At 52.6% G+C, this 20142-nt stretch overlaps 1 protein-coding gene across 1 annotated transcript in view; it reads right to left on the bottom strand.

Moving 5' to 3' along the window:
* Window positions 1-20142, bottom strand: part of LOC144728584 (pleckstrin homology-like domain family B member 1) — a 121338-nt gene that overhangs the window by 58214 nt on the left and 42982 nt on the right. The window contains 1 exon segment of the mRNA XM_078608114.1: window positions 1242-1340. Coding sequence (XP_078464240.1) covers window positions 1242-1340 — 99 coding nt within the window.

Raw genomic sequence — 20142 nt, 5'->3', positions numbered from 1 at the left:
CGGCTACGTACGACGCGAAGGAAATTGAACACACGCACGCACGCCTCTGTCCGTGGAAGGACCTCCAACAGGGAGAATTCTAGATGATAACTGTTCTACTCTTCCATGTTGACCAGAGGTGTCGGAAGAGGTGGGCCCTAACCCGTAGTTTACACCCTGCCGATCGACTGTGCTGTACCCATTTTACACTGTACGGCGGACAGTGGCGGCGAGCGGGGCGGTTGGTTGCACCGTTGTTTCAACTGCCGCACCGGGAGATAGAATCGGACCGGCAACCTCTGGATTGCAAGTCCAGTAGGGCTGCTCACCATTACCCCACGGCTGGTGGGGGGAGGGGGGGAGGTGACGCGCTGTAACACGATAAAAGCCGTGACACGAAATAAAAGCGGACACTTGGAAGCGGGCGTGTGTCTTTGCCCATATAACGGCGTCAAAGAAAACGGCGCCTTAGCCAATCCCAGGGAAGGGAGTTCAGGGGGGCGTGCCGCTTGACCACGATCCACAAATGATTCGTTCGCACTGATGACATGCAAATTAAAAAACTCTTGCTCTTATACACATATATATTATAAGTTTAAATACTTTGGACACATAGGCTCTACCGACCAATAACCCCAAAAAAAAACTCTATTATGGATTGAAATACTTTCCTGCTCTTACACAGGTATAAAACAAGTCTAAGTACTTGCTTTTCGCTTTATTTGATGTCCGTTCGTGTATTAAAGTGTCCAATTAGCGATCCAAAACGCCTGAAACACGCCACCTTCACCGCCATGACACCATACATGGGCAAAGACACGCTGACTTCCAAAGTTCCCGCTTCTATTTCATGTCAGCCTGTATACCAGGCGAGGTTGACTACCTCGCCTGGTATACAGGAGTTCGTGGGTTCGATCCCGACCCTGATGATGCCTGCTGTATATTTGAAGTCCGCGTGTCTCTCTCCCCCGTGGTCCACGTGGATTTTACTCCGGGTCCTCCGGTTTTTCCCTCCACATTTAGAATCGACGTCCGCGCGTTCGGAGTATGTGGCCGCTCCAAATGTCCACGTGATGACGAGCCACTTCGTTGAGCTATCTTTTGTGGCCAGGTATCTTCTGAAAAAATGGCTACGTAGCTCAGTGGGCCTTACCTGTTAAAAAAAACCATGGATATGTAATAAGATGCTATTGCATCACGTGCAGTACCGCTAGACGTGTATTCGTGATGATTTAGATACCGGTAGGCCGGTCTCTGCTCACCCTGTGCGACAGCGGGCTGCAGTCCACTTCGCAGACGGATCGCTTGCGCCGGGTGGTTGAACCGGAAGAAGTTCGACTCCCCCAGGCACAGCATACACCCTGCGGGCACACAGTGGGCGCACAGAGCGGGGAGACGTGAGCACACACGGAGAACGGTGGGGGAAGAGGCCACACCTGGCGGTTGGGGAAAGAGAGCAAAGTTCGGTCATTGGCAGCGTGAGCCTGTCGCTAGCTGGACCTGTAACCCCGACCACACCAACTCAGAGAAGATCCCAGCCCCACCACTAACACCAACCACACCAGCTGAGAAGAGTCCAGCCCTACCACTAACACCAACCACACCAGCTGAGAAGAGTCCAGCCCTACCACTAACCCCCACGAGGTTGTGGGACCCCCCCCACCCATATTGTGGTACCACCCCTACCACTGGAGATCAGGCTCTGGGGAAAGATCTTTCTTCTATAATCAGCTTCGTTTCTCCCCTGCTTTCACTTTGGCACCGACTTTATTACCCTTTGTTCTTTTTGCGTGCCCGGTCGATGCCTTGAGACGTCGTGAAAGACAACTCGTAGCGTAAGAGCGGCTTGCTGCTATTATTAATGTAAACCAGCGTGTTCACTCGTTCCTTTGTACGTCCGCGCAGATTTTTTGGCTTCCCTTGGCATGCACAAAGACAAAGATCCCCCGTGTAGCCTTAACAGACCGTTGGGGCAAGTGCTGTTAGCGAGCAGCACCTTAGAAGGCCGGCACGGCACACGAGGGGGTGGGTGGCCAACACACCACGCCCGGCCGCCTTTGTCTCCCCCCAGTGGCGATGTTTACACACCGCAACCGGGTACTCATTTGAGGCTGAGTCGACCTAGGGGAGGCCCAAGACCGGTTCCTGATAAATACACCACACACACACACAGAGACACACTCCCGCAATGGATCTATGATACACGGGTCACCAAAAACAAACAATAGCCCAGCTCACGGCCTAATCCGACGCACAAATAAAATAATCACAATCATCATCGTCGTATTCCTCCGCACACCACCTGGGGTAAGGGAGGCGAAATCCCTTTCTAATAACAGCCTCCTCCTCTGCCGCCGCCGTAGGAATTATTTTGCCCGTTGCCATGACGACGACCTTTAACAAAGGGAGCCCCCATCCGTGTGAAGCTTCTGAGTCATTTCCACTTGGCTGGGGGGCTGGGGAGCTGGGGGGCTGGGTGGCTGGGGGGCTGGGGGGCTGGGGGGCTGGGGAGCTGGGGGGCTGGGGGGCTGGGCTGGGGGGTGCCGGGTCCAGTGGGGAGGGGAGGGGAGGGGTGGGGGTTAGTGAGAGCCATACAATCAGTGAAGGAGGGAACACAATGGCCTGGTTTAGTGGGGATCCAAGGGCTGGTGCATGGTGTGTGTGTGTGATGGGGAGCGGTGGTGCAGCGGTTAGAGCGCACCGAGCTACGGACCCGGCGGCCCGAGTTCGATTCCCGCTCACGGCCACCAACACCGGTGACGATTGTCTGAACCGGTCCTGGACCTCCCCGAGGTCCACTCAGTCTCAAATGAGTACCCCCTGGTGCGGTGTGTAAACATCGCCACTGGGGGAGACAAAGGCGGTCGGGCGCGGTGCTGGCCACCCACCCCCTCGTGCGCCGTGCCGGCCTTCATGGGTGCTACTCGCTAACGGCAATTGCTCCAACAGCCTTTTAAGGATACGAATAACAAAAGGCGCAAACACATTCACCAATGAAACTGTGGCCTTAAAAAAATAGGTGACATTTCAGGGTGTTCTTGGTTTTCTCTAGGTTGACGCAGCCTAAAATAAGCGCTTGGCTTATTGTGCAAATATCAGCACCGGGCAGTCAAGAGCGCATGGGGTATTGTAAGCATCCACGCCACCCCCTGCAGGTTGTAATCTGGTAATCCGGTGCTCGGCGAGGCAAAGGGTTGGCGTATCGCAGCAGAGAACCGCGGTGCGGCCAAACCCACGAGGGAGATGGAGGCGGCATTTCGTGGTGAATCCATCTGTGCGGCCCCTATTGAGAGCCGCCCACCCCTTCGCATGCACGGGGTATCCCCTGGGCCCTCTGTTTTCCCTCCCTCCCACACGCAAGCGGGGAAGTGGCCGACCATGCGAACGCACGGTCGGCGCTGCCTACCCCGCTCGCCAGCGGCACGTGTGCACGTTGAACTTCTTTCGCACCGTACGTAGCCAACCGGGCTAAATCGGAGGCGCGGGTGGGTAAGGACAACGAACCAAACACAATAAAAAGGCCGTTCTAGAGAAACGAGTTTGTCCATCTGGACGATGCTTTAAAAGAACGTAGCTCCCAAGTGGCTTCCCAATGTCGGGAGGAAGAGCGTTCCAGTGGGCCGCAGACGTGCATCCGAAAGCGCACGGCACGGCGATCGTCCTTTTGGTTCGATTGTCTAGCCAACAGCCGCCGCCGCCACCGCTGATGCTGCTGCTGCGAGGATGACCGGAGTGTCGCGCGATGGTCTACGCTCGTTGACGACACCGGCGAGGTATCGTGGTTCATTCGTGGCGAGCACTTTCTGTGCCTCCCGCTCGCGCCTCTCTCCCTAAGAGGGCGAGCGAATGCCGCACGGCGGTGGCGGCGCTGTAACACTCCAGTAACATCGGGCAGCGGTTAAAATCACTGATCAGCCGTCGGCCATATGTGGAAGAAAGAAGGCGTGGAGCTGCTGGCATATGGCCTTGTGGGCGATTGGTGATTTGGCCGCAGTCCATTTTGATCGCATTTCGGCGCGCTATGAGTGGTAGATTATAATAATCTTTTCATTTTATATATACCAACAGCATCCCACAACGCTGTATGTTGATTATATATATGAGGACCATATCCCATATATGCGATTGGCTATGCACGGAGCGACAGAAGCCCAACACACCCACGCTCACCAGGCAAATAAAAACCCTACTACGCCAAGTAAAATAAAACATGGATTGACAAATGAAGAAATGGCACCAAAACAAAGAGCAACAAACAAATCAAAACAATGATCATAATTGGAACCTCCTTTGCCAGTAGCAGTGCGCCTTTTGGCGTCATCTGGTCCAACACCATGTGAGACTAGGCTCTAAGGAAAGCTGTCTCGGATGTGGACCAATCAATTTCAAGGACAGTGCATACATTATCAGAGTTATGTTTTTTGTTTGCATTCCGACCGCAGGTATTGTGGTCAATGCAAACATGACTCCTTGTAAAAAAGGTGTCAGTTTTGTTGCCAGATAAAAGGGTAAAAAACCAACATTTATAATGTGTGTGTCTATGCGCGTGTCTGAGTGGGGAGCGGCAGTGTAACGGTTAGCGCGCTGCGCTACGAATCCGTCGACCCGAGTTCGATTCCCGCTCACGGCCACCAACACCCAGTGGTGATAATTATCTGTACCGGTCCTGGGCCTCCCCTAGGTCGACTCAGCCTCAAATGAGTACCCGGTGCGGTGTGTAAACATCGCCACTGGGGAGACAAAGGCGGCCGCGCGTGGTGCTGGCCACCCACCCCCTCGTGCGCCGTGACGGCCTTCATAGGCGCTCGCTAACAGCACTTGACAGACAGTCTGTCACAGGCTACGCGGGGGGCGGGGGGGGGGGGTCTTTGTCTCCGTTTGTCTGAGTGGCGGCGAGCAGCAATTGGCGGCGTAGCTTCCAAGCGTTGCAGACAGCCCAAGAACCCCCCCACCCCGGCCCAGTGAACACATTACGTCGGGCCAACGTTGGGGCTCGACGTTGGACGCTTCACTGGGCAGGAGCTTGGCTGAGGGCAGAGGAGGGGGGGGCATGCGCGGGCACATTCCATTCCTTGCAGCGGGGACCAATGCCAACCGCGCCACACCGCACGCGGTACTAACCAACAGCGGCGGCTTTCGGGCGCTTTTCCCAGAAACCCCCCGCGCCGGCTGACTCTGCGGTCAGACAAAAAAGCGCGGCCCTGGGCACGTGCGTCAATTTGCCTGCCTGGAGAGCGCGAGAGAGCCGAGTCAGGGCAATCTCGCCACGTGGGTCAATTGCGGAATTGGCAGAGTGCGCGCGGCGCTAATGGTCACATTACCGGACGGCAGATTCGACGGAACGCCGGTCGCCACTTACGCACAAGCAGCCCCCCCACAGCTCGATTCCTGCCCGCACGCATTATCATCGCCGTCATCATCAGCAGCAGCGGCAGCCGCGGTAGCGGTAGCGGCGGCGGTAGCAGGATTGGCGATCGAGCGCGGCGTGTGGACCTCCATCTCGGTGGACTCAGCCAGAAATCGATCGCTTGGTGCGGTGACGGTAGCGACGGTGGGCTTGCGTTGGTGCCGGCTACAAAGCCAGGCCAACATTTGGGACGTGCCAGCCTTGAGATAGGCCCCGCCTAAACGCATTTGGCATGGAATTAATATTTTATATTTTTTGCACAACTATTCCAATTGTTTGCCTCGCCCATTGATCATTTGATCGTGGTCCGCCTTCAATAGCCGCCCGTGGTATGCGTACTCTGATGTAAGCCTACCACGCAACGTTGCCTACGGAGGAATGTGTTTAATCGGTGCATATGACCCGCGATGACATGCGGATCAGAGGCGCGGGCGTTGACAAAGACAATGTAATGCTAGTCACGAAAGTCTGCAAAGAAGCGCAGAATTTGCACCGTTAGACAGAACGGGTTGTGTATGGAGGAGAGGACGCACGCAAAGTGACAGACATCGTGCCGATTGTGAAGGGAAGTGAACGTGGGCTAGGGCAGGGCGTGTCGCTCGAAGGTATGATGGACGGTGAGCGAGACTTAACGACGGAATGAAAGCAGGAGTCTCGTTTTCAAGGAAAACCTAAAAGGCATTGAGAGAAGCTGAATTAAATCGTGCTGTGTGTTTTTATTTAATTTGTCACTCAAGTCTTCCTTGAGAAGCACAGTTATATATTCAGTAGAATCCCACCAGTCTATAATAATGTTTAAGCAATTTGTCAGATTAGTAACATCACCCCCCCCCCCCTTCCATCCCACACTGTTAGAGAAATGACCTGTGGAAGATGACATTGTGAAGTCCCTTCGATTAACCCTCATCCACACTGCACTCACTGCACTTTCCCATGTGCACCCACTTTAGAAGAATGTGTCACGCAGTAGCCAAACAGGCGTCGGCGATTCTCATTTCGAGGGAATTTTCACCAAATTGTAAAAAAAAATTCAAGACCAAATTTTACGATTCTTCTGTGCGTCCACTGACGACGACTGGGTTGAAGCCATCAACTCACAAAACACGTGGACCCAGTTCAATAACGCGTGGCCGATACCTGGATGTCAGCCCAGGGTCTCAGCGGTGCTACCTCGGTGCCTCGGAATCCTGGGGCCAGAGGTCGCAACCGGGTACCCGATACCCGTACCCTACCCGATACCCGGCTACCCGTACCCGGCTGGGTACGGGTACCCGTTTGCGACCCTGGTGCGGCCGGGTACGGGTACGGGTAGGCCGTGAGTCACTGGTGAGTAACCGTTTGTCACTCATTTCCCAACGTCTTGTCTCTTCTCACAATTCAAGTTCCTAGAATCAACCCACCCGCGCCTGCAACATGGCTTCATCCCAGAGGTCGCAATCAGGTACCCGATACCCGTACCCTACCCATACCCGGCCGGGTATGGGTAGGGTACGGGTACGGCCGGGTACGGGTACCCGTTTGCGACCCTGGTGCGGCCAGGTACGGGTACGGAATCAAAACCCATTTGCGACCTCTGCCTGGGGCTACGTGTCCAGCTCTGGCTCGGGACTTTTAAGGAAAGGGCCTTTGTCTTTGCGTGCGTGGGACGACAATGGCCAGACAAAAGGGGGTTTCTTTATTTTCGAATGGACCATGTAAACGCTGAATCGGATACGATCGCAACAACCTACGAAGTCCTCCGTGGCTATGTTTTGTGTTTTAGCAACGCCCGCGGAGGGTGGAAACGCTCAGCGCGAGGCCCAAATTGGGAATACAAGACAATGGGAAGAGGTGGGAGTGCAAGACAATGGGAAGAGGTGGGAGCGACTGCGCGCGGAGTGAAATGTGGGCATCCAAATAACCCAGCAGCCACCACAACTGCCACGTTCTGCGAAATAACGATCTATTTTTTTTTATTTCGCCAGGTAAGACCCACTGAGCTGTGTAGCTCTTTTTTCAGAAGGGACCATGCCACAAATGATAGCTCAACGAAGTGGTTTATCATTGCGTGGACATTTCTAGCAGCCAAATACTCTGCAACGCGTGATGTCGATTCTAAATGTGGAGGGGAAAACTGAAGGACCCGGATAAAAATCCACGTGACCACGGGAAGAGAGACACGCAAACTCCAAATATACGGCAGGCGTCAGGGTCGGGATCGAACCCACGACCTCCTGCATACCAGGCGAGGTAGTTAACATCTGACCACGGAGAGAGAGAGACATGCAAACTCCAAATATATATCAGGCATCAGAGTCGGGATCGAATCCATGACCTCCTGTATACCAGGCGAGGTGGTTAACATCTCGCCACCTTTGGCGCCCATAGTGAATTCATTGCATTGGCTAAAACAACCTCCCCACCACCGACATCGTCATCATCGACTCATTGATGATCTCTGCAATGCATCAGGTGAGAGCTCATTGAGATCAGGAGTTCTTCTCGCAAGGGAGATGGCAGAGGCTGACAAAAAAACACGTATTTTCTGGATTAGATCGCGTAAATAGAAACGTGTCGTTCGACCCGCAACCACCACCACCACCGGACACACAGCCAATTAGTAAGGTTTGTCACTTAAACAAAACGCGTGAATTAGTCACACCGGTGTGTTGGAGTGTAAATCCGCAACGTTTGCAATTCGAGTAACGTGATGTTCCGCTGGTGAATAATGATGTCCAGAATTATTCAAGAAATAGTTTCTTACAAACTTTTTTCTCAGAATTTCTGCAGACGTTGACTTCATTAGAAGTGTTAATTGCCCTCAATCTGCTTGACAACATAAAAACAAACCCCAAAAGACAAAGATCTCCCGTGCATACTCTTTGGTTTTTTTTTTATTCGGTAAAGTCACGTAGGTGAAAACTAAATAAAATAAAATCACAAAAAAAATAATATTTTTATTTTATTTTATTTTTTACCTACGTGACTTTACCGAAAAAAACAAAGAGTATGGATCCTTGCAGTCACGAAAATTTCAAATCTAGAATCTCCCGTGCAGCCTTCACCAGACTGTTGGGGCAAGTGCTTTTCGCAAGTGCCTGTGAAGGCTTGAAACAGCACATGAACACCATGCCCGACCACCTTTGTCTTCCCACTGCTGTATGTTCACATACACACAGCAGAAGGTATTCATTTAAGGCTGAGTCGATCTAGAGGAGACCCAGGGCAGATTGAGATATTTGCCACTGCACCACCGCTCCCGACTAACACACACGCACACCACATTATTGCAAACGCGTGCAGTAGGTGTACAATCGACCTATTGCAATGAACATCACCGACAGGTTATTTCTGCCAATTGCAATTAGCACCTGCCGATTTTTGCACCGTTGGCTACGTAATTTGCGAAAAAAGTTCAACACACGTAACATGGCAACACCCCCAACCTTTCACCGAACGAGACATTGACCCCTTGATTGGAGCAGCAGCAGCGTGCAGCAGCAGCAGCGTGCATCAGCAGCAGCAGCAGCATTGAGCAGCAGCAGCAGCGGCCAGCATCTGCAGCAGTGAGCAGCAGCAGCATCAGCAGCAGCATGAGCAGCAGCATGCAGCTGCAGCAGCAGCTGTAGCAGCGTGCAGCAGCAGCAGTAGCAGCAGCAGCTGTAGAAGCAGCAGCATCTGCAGCAGCATCTGCAGCAGTAGCAGCAGTAGCAGCAGCAGCAGTAGCCACAGCAGCAGCGTGCAGCAGCGTCCATCAGCATCTGCAGCAGCAGCAGTAGCAGCAGCAGCAGCAGTGTGCAGCAGCAGTAGCAGCATCATCAGCAGCATCCGCAGCAGCAACAGCGTCCAGCAGCAGCAGCGTGCAGCATCAGCAGCAGCAGCAGCCTCAGCAGCAGCAGCCTCAGCAGCAGCAGCAGCAGCCTCAGCAGCAGCAGCCTCAGCAGCAGCAGCCTCAGCAGCAGCAGCAGCAGCCTCAGCAGCAGCAGCAGCAGCCTCAGCAGCAGCAGCAGCAGCCTCAGCAGCAGCCTCAGCAGCAGCAGCAGCCACAGCAGCAGCAGCCTCAGCAGCAGCCTCAGCAGCAGCAGCAGCCTCAGCAGCAGCAGCCTCAGCAGCAGCAGCAGCAGCCTCAGCAGCAGCAGCAGCAGCCTCAGCAGCAGCAGCAGCCTCAGCAGCAGCAGCAGCAGCCTCAGCAGCAGCAGCAGCAGCCTCAGCAGCAGCAGCAGCAGCCTCAGCAGCAGCAGCAGCCTCAGCAGCAGCAGCAGCAGCAGCCTCAGCAGCAGCAGCATCAGCAGCAGCAGCAGCAGCCTCAGCAGCAGCAGCAGCAGCCTCAGCAGCAGCAGCAGCAGCCTCAGCAGCAGCAGCAGCCTCAGCAGCAGCAGCAGCCTCAGCAGCAGCAGCAGCAGTTTAAAAATGTAAAAAATAAAATTACGCAATGATGAACGAAGCAAAGTGCCGACTACACCGAGCATCTTCTTGTTTCCACTGATCGTAAAAAAGAGAGAGAGAAGGGAGAGAGAGGGGAGAGAGAGGATAGAGGGGAGGAGAGAGGGGAGAGTGGAGAGAGAGGAGAGGGGAGAGCCAACGACACGACTCAATAAGCTGCCTAAAATAACCCACGGAGGCGCTCCGAGGCAATACCCGGGGGGGTGGGTGGGGGGGGGTCCACGCCCCCACGTGGCCACACCGCTCCACTCGATCCCCCCCCTCCTCTCGCTCTCTCCTTCGTTCCTTCTCTAGTCTCTAGGATCAGTGGAAACAAGAAGATGCTCGGTGTATTCGGCCCTTTGCTTCGTTCATCATTTCGTAATTTTTTTTTGTAAACTTAGCTTTATGTAAAACCCCCACCTCTCGCTCACTCTCTCGCTCACTCTCTCGCTCTCTCTCTCGTTCTCTCTCTCGTTCTGCACGCAGCCCTTCTTGCAGTCCGACGGCCTCCGATGCTGCTCTTTAGGATCAGAGGAAACAAGAAGATGCTTGGTTTAGTCGGCACTTTGCTTCGTTCATCATTTAAAAAAATTTCCATTGCTTTGCTTTATGTCCTCCCCCCCTTTTTTAATGAAATATTTTACGCATTTTCCACTTGTGAAACAAAATCAATCTGTGCTACTTTCTTTCGTAGACACAAACATCAAGATGAATGCTCTCTGCTCCTCTTTCTTACCCCTTCCCCCTCTCTCCCTACCCCCCCCCCTCTCTACCCCCTCTCTCCCCCCCCCTCTCTACCCCCTCTCTCTCTACCCCCCCCCTCCCTCTCTACCCCCTCTCTCTCTACCCCCCCTCCCTCTCTACCCCCTCTCTCCCTACCCCCCCCCTCTCTACCCCCTCTCTCCCTATCCCCCCCCCCTCTCTACCCCCACCTCTCTACCCCCCCCACCTCTCTACCCCCCCCTCCCTCTCTACCCCCTCTCTCTCTTTCGCTCCGTACGTAGCCAACCGCGCTCGTTCATTGTAAGTGCGGGGAAAGGACAACAAACTGACACACAAAAAGCAGTCCTCACGAAATGAGTTTTCGATCTGGACGATTCAAAGTTGCATCTCTCCAGCGGCTTCCTCACATCGGAAGAAAGAGCGTTCCAGACGGCCGCAGCACATCGGAAAGCACGCGCTGCAGTGAGCGTCGTTAAGTTACTGGGGTCATCTAGCCCCAGAACGCACCGGCCCGTGCTGACGGAAAAAGCAAGCTGGGCCAAGCGTAGTCGGTGAGTGAAGTGAGCCTTAAAAAAAAATCCTAATCTCGCCGAGCAGACTTACATAGCTATGTATGTTGATCTTCTCTCGCACCGTACGTAGCGAACCGTGCTAATCGGAGGCGCTATTGGGGAATTAATTTTCGACCATTGGCTTGATGTCATTGTTGCAATATTTCCCATTTGTCACGTGACGCGTTTGCTTCGCCTCTTGAATTTCGACTACCGAACTTGCATCCTAGCCGTACTCCCCAATTGTGTTTTTTTTTATTTTTGCTTTTCTCATTTCGCGCTTGAAAAACTTCGCCACGGGAGGTCACGGGTGCGGCAACACCGCCGCTGGTCACGAGCGTCGTTGTTTAATGGTCCACATTGGGGCTGTTTTCTTGTCGTCGTAATCGTTACCGTGAGAATGTTTCGGCTCGCTGTTACCATCATCATCATCCTCATCAATGGGATTCCAAGAACCTCATCAGCATCGCCACTCTCATATTCGGTTTCCATCAATTCTAAATTGTACGTATTTCGGTTCACACTCGAGCAGCAGCTTGCTCCGGAGGGAAACGCGTGCGACCATCAACCAGGCTGAGGACAGAGGAGACACAGAGCCTCGGAGAGACAAACATCACCCTGCCCACAGACCCACAGCCAACGTGCTGCATGCACCACCACCACCTCCGTCTGTGTGTCTTGACTAAGAACAAAGATCCCCTCCTCCACCCCCGTATAGCTTTAACAGGACTGTTGGGGCAAGCGCTGTTAGCGAGCACACACAAAGAACAACGATTCCCCGTATAGCCTCAACACACTGTTGGGGCAAGTGCTGTTAGCGAGCACCTATGAAGGCCGGGAACTGCACACGAATTGGTGCGTGGCCAACACCACGCCCGACCGCCTTTGTCTCCCGAGTGTCGTCACTGCTGAGAGACAAATCTTAAAAGGAAGAGTGAAATAACGTTTCATTTTTAAAAGAGAGTAGGTTAATCTCCACCCTCTCTACGCGCTGAAAAAGGACCATTGCCCAAAACGTCAGCCGCTTGCTGCGCTCGTCCCCGTCGTCAGGTGGGACGTCAATGACAACATTTGCATCTAACGGTGCCCCGGGCCGTCGATTTGCGGGCAATTCACCGGCAATCCACCGAGCCAACGCTGAGCCCAGCGCAATAGCTCTTCCCTCACTGCGATATCCACGCAGACAGAGAGTTCATAATAAATGTTTTGGGGTTAGATCGCGTTATTTATAAATGTGTCGTAACCCTCCACCACCTGACACGGCCAATCAGTAAAAAAACGTGTCACGTTGACAAAAGACAAAATAGTTCACTACTTCAGCCCACCGGTGTGTTGAAGAGTGAATCCACAACATTTGCAATTTTTTGCGTACGAGGCTTCGCTGGTAATTACGTTGCTCAACTTCACCGCTGCGCCGTATGAAAGAGGAACGTGGCGACCACGTGTGGTCTGTTTTTTTGCTTGGAAACATCTACAGATGTGGGGCAACCCACGTGGTCCGAAGTTCAGAGTCATCCTCCCCGTTATGGAGGACCGTCCGTCAACACGAATAACAACGGAACGCAGTTGGTACCCGTGTGAAGGGAGCAAGGCCGTAATTATAATACATATTGGGGGGGGGCACATATCCCCCCAAATATTCAAATACGCTCAAAATGCCCCCCCCCCCCCAATATATTGCTATAAAATAGATTTCTGTTTATATTATTGTGATTATGGTTGTACTTTATTAATCCCTAATCTCTGCCATTACAAACAATGAAACAAGAAAAGGTAAAACAGAAAAAACAGAAATCTACATTGAAGAAAACACAGAGCAATGTAATACAACACACGATTAGACATTATTGTAAAAAATAAAATAAAAAGTCCATCCCATGTGTTAGCGAATTTTTTTTTTCTGGGGGGGGGACCACCAGACACCCTGGAAGATTTGGTGGCCCCCAATGTTGACTCCATGGCTACGGCCTTGGAAGGTAGACACACGTAAATATTCTGTTTATAAACCAACGGCTGATTTACGGAGTCATTAAATGGGTTGATGCGGACGCAAATCCGAGTCCAGCGTCGTCACCCCAAGCGTCGACGACGTCCTGGAATGCCCAAGGGTGCTTGAATCACGTCCCCCAATTGGTCAACGAGGTGGCTAGGAGATGTCATCTCCCTCGCCTGGTGTGCAGGAGGTCGTGGGTTCGATCCCGACCCTTTGACGCCTGGTTGCTGTATATTTGGAATTTGCGGTGTCTCTCTCTCCCCGTGGTCGCGTGGATTTTTTCACCAGGTCCTACGGTTTTTTCCCCCCCCTCCACATTTAGAATCAACGTGACGCGTTTAGAGTATTTGGCTGCTATCAATTTCCGCATGATGACAAGGCACTTCGTTGAGCTATCATTTGTGGCCAGGTCGCTTCTGAAAAAGAGCTACATAGATCAGTGGGGCCTTAAAAAGAAAAAAGTTGAAATACTTTCATCGTTTTTAGTTCAATGTCCCGACATGCCCAAGCAAACAAAAAAAGCCACATCACGATTGTAGCAATGACTGCTCACACTACCCACATCTTCAAAGTGCCTGAAGTGTTAAGATGCAATACCGTGGGACTGACAACTTGTAACACCGCTGGAAAAAGGAATCTTGCAACGATTTGGGTCAATATTCAGGGTGGTCCAGATGTCTTGTGCCCCCTCAGTTATAATTTACCCCCAAATCGTTTTTTCCCTTTGCATATTAAGTTATGTTGGAAATAAACCTTACTCAAAAAAACCATAAGGTTTTAGATAATTAAATGGGTGGGGGGGGGTGTCACAAGACATCTGGCGCACCCTGTAAAATTGTCGAGTCTCACTGTCCTCTCTCCCCCTCCCATTCCCCACTCCCTCCCCTTTCCCTCCCCCATCTCTCTTCGTGCCAGTCATGGAAAGCGTCTCTCATCGCTAATGACTTACAGACGCGGGGCGAGCGAGCGGCGCTCCCTGGTGCATAGCGAACCGACGCAGCCCTGAGACAGGGGTTGACGGATCACGTAGAGATGGCACCGCCGGTGGGTGCGTGTCGTGGTGCTGGCCACCCCACCCCCGTGTGGCGTTCGGGCGACCCGGGTTCGATTCCCTGCTCACGGTCAACACCGGTGACGATGATCTGAACCGGTCGATGGGCCTGCCCTAGGTCGACTCAGCCTCAAAATTGAGTACCCGGTGCGGTACCGGGTGAGACAAAGGCGGCCGGGCGTGGTTGCTGGCCACCCAACCCCCCTCGTGTGCCGTGGCGGCCTTCTAAGGTGCTGTTTGTGAACAGCACTTGCCCCAACACTCCTGTCAAGCAGCTACACGGGGGACCTTTGCCTTTTGTAAGTCGACCCCTCCAACTTGCCCCACTTTGGAATTCCCTCCAATGCGTCCCCTCGTCCCCCCAGCTCTTTGTGGCCTGGCTCGGTTCAAGAGTCGCGTTCACTCTCATCGATTACGCTGATGGCCTGTAAACGTTGCGCCTAGCCCGGGTGCAACGTTGGCCAACGTTGGCGTGACGTTGCCAACGTATCCACTGGGTTGCTGTGTTTGGGGCTTTGGGTCTGCACTCGTCTCAACATGTACCGGAGTCAAAACAAAAAAAATCGCCCTCACAGTTCACGTAAAAAAAAAATGAAGAAATACAGACGATGAGAATAGTTTTTCCCCTTTTTTCTGGCAACAAAACAGCTGTGTTAAGATGTTAAAACACCAAACTGAAACCTTTTACAAGGAATCATGTCTGCATTAACCACAACACTTTTGGTCAGAATGCAAAAAAAACACAGACGATGTGTAAGTTCGATTTCTTTTTTTCCCCTCTCACATATTTGATAATTTACTGACAATTTTTTTTACCATAAATGTATAGAAAAATAAATCCGCCGTACGCACACGGTGAGGCGTGCGTGCACAGTGCACCACTGAGATACCCACGAGGGCCTTTCTGATGCTTTCACTTGGAAGCTTCTGAGCGCGTTCCATTTGATCCACAAAGCACCAACGGGTTCCCCGCGCGGGCCTGCTTTTAATCAGCGCAGAAGGGAGTGGCAGTGGTGCAGCCGATAAATGCACTCACTGCATTAACCAATCCAAGGTGGCGTTACGCTGTGCTGGTGGTGGTGGTCGTAGCTATGAACCCGACGACCCGAGTTCGAATCCCGCTCACGGCCAACACCGGTGACGATTATCTGACCCGGTCCTGGGCCTCCCCTAGGTCGACTCAGCCTCAAATGAGTACCCCCTGCTGCGGTGTGTAAACATCGCCACTCGGGAGACAAAGGCGGTCGGGCGTGGTTGCTGGCCACCCACCCCCTCGTGTGCCGTTCCGGCCTTCGTAGGTGCTTTCTAACGGCACTTGCCCCTACAGTCTGTTGAGGCTACACGGGGGATCTTTGTCTTTGTCATGATAATGATCGGTAGCAGAGAGGCCAAGACAATGAATGGGCACTGTACTGACCACGCCATCCCTCCAAGCAGAGCTTAATAGGTTGCACACACACACAGAGAGACAAAGGGGCTTCATTGACTGGTCGGAGGCAAGTGTTGTTTAGTGAGCACCTCGCAGTGAACTGGGCTATTGCACACGCACGGGCAAGGCACCACGAGGGCGCACAAAGACAAATACCCCCCTTCCCCCGGTGTAGCCTTCACGGATTGTTGGGTCAAGTGCTGTTTCGTGAGCAGCACCTAGGGGGGGGGGGGGGTCAGCAAAACGCCCGACCGCCTTTGTCTCCCTCGTGGCGATGTTTACACACCACTGCACCAATTAGTCATTTGAGGCTGAGTCGACCTAGGGGAGGCCCAGAACCGGTTCGGATAATCGTCGCTGGTGTTGGTGGCCTTGAGTGGGAATCGAACCCTGGTGGCCAGGTTCGTAGCACAGAGAGACAAAGACAAAGATCCCCCGTATAGCCTTAATAGACTGTAGGTGCAAGTGCTGTTAGCGAGCACCTATGAAGGTCGGAACGGTACATGAGGGGGTGGGTGACCAGCACCACGCCCGACCGCCTTTGTCTCCCTAGCGGCGATGTTTACACACCGCACCAGGTACTCATTTGATGCTGAGTCGACCTAGGGGAGGCCCAGGACCGGTTCAGATAATCGTCACTGGTGTTTGCCGTTAGCGGGAATCGAACCCGGGTCGCCAAGTTCGTAGCGCAGCGCGCTAACCGCTACACGACCGCTCCCCACACACAGAGACACACACACACACGGTGACACACACAGACACAAGACACGCGGCAAACACACTCAAAAGGACGTTTCTTCCCCGATTCCTTCCCTTTTAGGAAGCAGCGTCAGCAAACATTGTTCGTGTGGCACCCCCCCACCCCTCCCTCAATGCAATTAAACCTCCTCGCTTGTGAGCGACAGCGCTGTTTGTCTCCAGCCGTTCCGTGTCATCCTTTCTTGGGCCAAATCCCAGTTTTAGCCCGAGCAAGAGCGATACAAATGCGTCTGGGCCTGGCTCTGTGACTGACTGGTGTATTGTGGCCAGGTTGATTCTGTGTACAAGTGGATGTACAACGTTTTAAACAATTTCAAGCAATCCCAGCGCAACCGGGTCTGGCCCAGCTGGCCAGATGGCTCATGATTCCTGGCGGAGTAAACGATGTTGCCGACACAAGCAGGAAGAGACATTGGGTAAATATTTGTAGCCGCCCTCCCTCCACCCCCCCCCAACAACCCTCCCACGCCCACGAGGGTGCCACGGTGGCTAGGAGGTGTTAACTACCTCGCCTGGTATGCAGTAAGTCGTGGGTTCAAAACCGACCCTGACGCCTGCTGTATATTTTGAATTTGCGGTGTCTCTCTCATTATCATCACGGTGGCTATGAGATGTTAACTACCTCGCCTGGTATGCAGTAAGTCGTGGGTTCAATCCAGACCCTGACGCCTACTGCTGTATATTTGGAGTTTGCGTGTCTCTCTCTCTCATCATCATCACGGTGGCTATGAGATGTTAACTACCTCTCATGGTATGCAGTAAGTCGTGGGTTCAAAACCGACTCTGACGCCTGCTGTATATTTGGCGTTTGCGGTGTCTCTCTCATTATCATCACGGTGGCTATGAGATGTTGACTACCTCGCCTGGTATGCAGTAAGTCGTGGGTTCAAAACCGACCCTGACGCCTGCTGCTGTATATTTGGAGTTTGCGTGTCTCTCTCTCTCTCATCATCATCACGGTGGCGAGGAGATGTTAACTACCTCGCCTGGTATGCAGTAAGTCGTGGGTTCAATCCCGACCCTGACGCCTGCTGCTGTATATTTGGAGTTTGCGTGTCTCTCTCTCTCTCATCATCATCACGGTGGCGAGGAGATGTTAACTACCTCGCCTGGTATGCAGTAAGTCGTGGGTTCAATCCCGACCCTGACGCCTGCTGCTGTATATTTGGAGTTTGCGTGTTTCTCTCTCTCTCATCATCATCACGGTGGCGAGGAGATGTTGACTACCTCGCCTGGTATGCAGTAAGTCGTGGGTTCAATCCCGACCCTGACGCCTGCTGCTGTATATTTGGAGTTTGCGTGTCTCTATCTCATCATCATCATCACGGTGTCTCTCTCTCTCTCACCGTGGTGGTCGCGTGGATTTTTGCTCCGGGTCCTCCGGTTTTTTCCCCTCCTCATTTCCAATCAACATCACGCGTTCAGAGTATTTGGCAAGCTGTACATTTCCACACGATGATAAGCCACTTCGTTGGGCTATCATTTTCGATGGCTTGGTTCCTTCTGATAAAATCTACACAGCTCAGTAGGGCCTTGCCTGTTAAAATAAAAATAGTTTCGCGTTTTCGTTCTTAATTTGAATAAATGTTCCTACTGCCGGTGCAACATTTGTCCCCCCCCCCATTATTATTTGAACTCCCATAAGAACAGTAATTTGTTCATGTTGGAGGTTCAGGGTTAGAAGAGCTATTTCACTGGTGAGGAGAGAGTGAGTGCCAAAGAGCTGGCGTATGAAATTAAACTCTAATGAAAGCCAACTGAACTGAGGAACATTTCACAAAATGACTGCGTCGAGCCTCAGGGAGGCCCAGGACCGTTACATATCCAACATACAAACTCCACTCACTCACTCACTCTGCAGAACAGTGGGAGAACATACAAACTTCACTCACTCAGTCTGTAGAACAGGGGGAGATCATACAAACTCCACTCACTCTGCAGAACAGAGGGAGAACATACAAACTCCACTCACTCACTCACTCTGCAGAACAGTGGGAGAACATACCAGCTTCACTCACTCAGTCCGTAGAACTGGGTGAGATCATACAAACTCCACTCATTCTGCAGAACAGAGGGAAAACATACAAACTCCACTCACTTACTCACTCTGCAGAACAGGGGAAGATCATACAAACTCCACTCACTCACACTCTGCAGAACAGAGGCAGAACATACAAACTTCACTCACTCAGCCTGTAGAACAGGGGGAGATCATACAAACTCCACTCACTCTGCAGAACAGAGTGAGAACAAACAAACTCCACTCACTCACACTCTGCAGAACAGAGGGCGATCATACAAACTGCACTCACACTCTGCAGACCAGCGAGAGAACATACAAACTCCGCACAGAAAGTCACCCGAGTCGGGAATCGAACACATGCCCTTATTATCGTGGGGCACGGGTGCCACCACCGCGTCACCCTGCCTCCCAAAACAATAACAATCCGTTGTTGTTGTTGTTTTAACTGGCCTTCTAGCGAAGAAAAAGCCCCGACTCCTCGAGCCGACTGCAGTAACTCCCCCGTGACCGCACGCGCGTTTCAAATCGATTACAGTTGGATGAACAGGGCATCTGCAATGCAACAGTGGTGAGCGGCGGTGGACTGGGTTAGCGCTGCACTGCACGATGAACCACGGCCCGACCCGGGGTCAATTCTCGCTCACGGATTCTTAACGTCGGCGGCGAGCGAAATACAACTGCGTTCTCGGCTCCCCCTTCACCGACCGGCACGGTGAAGGATGGTTAATTTAACCCTCGTGGCCGACGAAGGCCTTCATCCAGCAATGGCTAACCGGTGGCTTCTAGATTTGAAGCATTTCGTGACTGCAAGGATTCATACTCTTAGTTCTTTCGGTAAAAGTCACGTAGGTAAAAAAATGAAATTAATAAGCGATTTTATTGTTTTTTTTATTAATTTTGATTTCATTTTTTACCCACGTGACTTTACCGAAAGAATTAAGAGTATAACCGGGGGGCTGTCGCGCAACGTGAGAACGGGTTTTCAAACAAGGCACTCCCGTCACGGTCGAAGTGGAGTGGACTCCCAACAGGGGTTGCATGGAGTCGGCAGCATGGACGGCTGGGGGAACGGGAGCTCCATTGGACGAGGGCAGCAGAGGAGAAGAAGCGACCCCCCTCTATTAGAGAGAGAGCGGGGTTGTGTCACGTGAGCGAGAATACTGGCGCACAACGGGTCCGATGCTCGTACGGCAAAAAAGAAAACGTCCGCCAAAACGTTCGCTACGCGGCCAACACCGCACCTCCGATTAGCACGGTTGGCCACGTACGGTGCGAAAGAAGTCTAACGTGTGTACGGCGTGGTCTGATCATCTCACGCGTAGGCCTTGCTGGGGTTGTAGGCGGGGGTTAAACGACCAAGGGCTTGCAGGCTGCCTCTCTTCTGACAAAGATCTGGCGAAATGAAGCCGCCAAATCAACCCGGCGATAAATGGTGACCGCGGCGGTCGTTCCTCCGCGGGGCTGCTGATGGTAGATGCAGAGCGACGAACTACAATTTCACGTTCACGTGGTCAAGCCAGCAGACAGCCGGCGTCAGGAGTGAGCGGAGTGCATCATCGTCGCGATGTCTCCTTCGTGTTTGTGGATCGGGGCCGTTGCGTCGTTACTTTGCGGGTTTTTTCTGGATTTTTCTGTTGCGCGTAGTGACTTTAAGATGTTCTTTGTTCGTGTTTTTGTTTGTTGCGGTTGCACCCGAGTCAAGAGCCACATGGCTCACAGGGCTATACCAAATAAATGAAATTGAAATTGAAACGGCGTTACGGTCTCTCTTCTGGATGACCGCAGCAGTCGCACACCGCCGGAGTTTTTACTTAAAATTTTGT

Source organism: Lampetra planeri, chromosome 29, assembly GCF_965212315.1.
Source record: "Lampetra planeri chromosome 29, kcLamPlan1.2.h2, whole genome shotgun sequence".
NCBI classification, from domain to species: Eukaryota; Metazoa; Chordata; class Hyperoartia; order Petromyzontiformes; family Petromyzontidae; genus Lampetra; species Lampetra planeri.
Note: the sequence above shows the minus strand (reverse complement) of the source record. Positions and strands in the feature narration are given on the sequence as shown.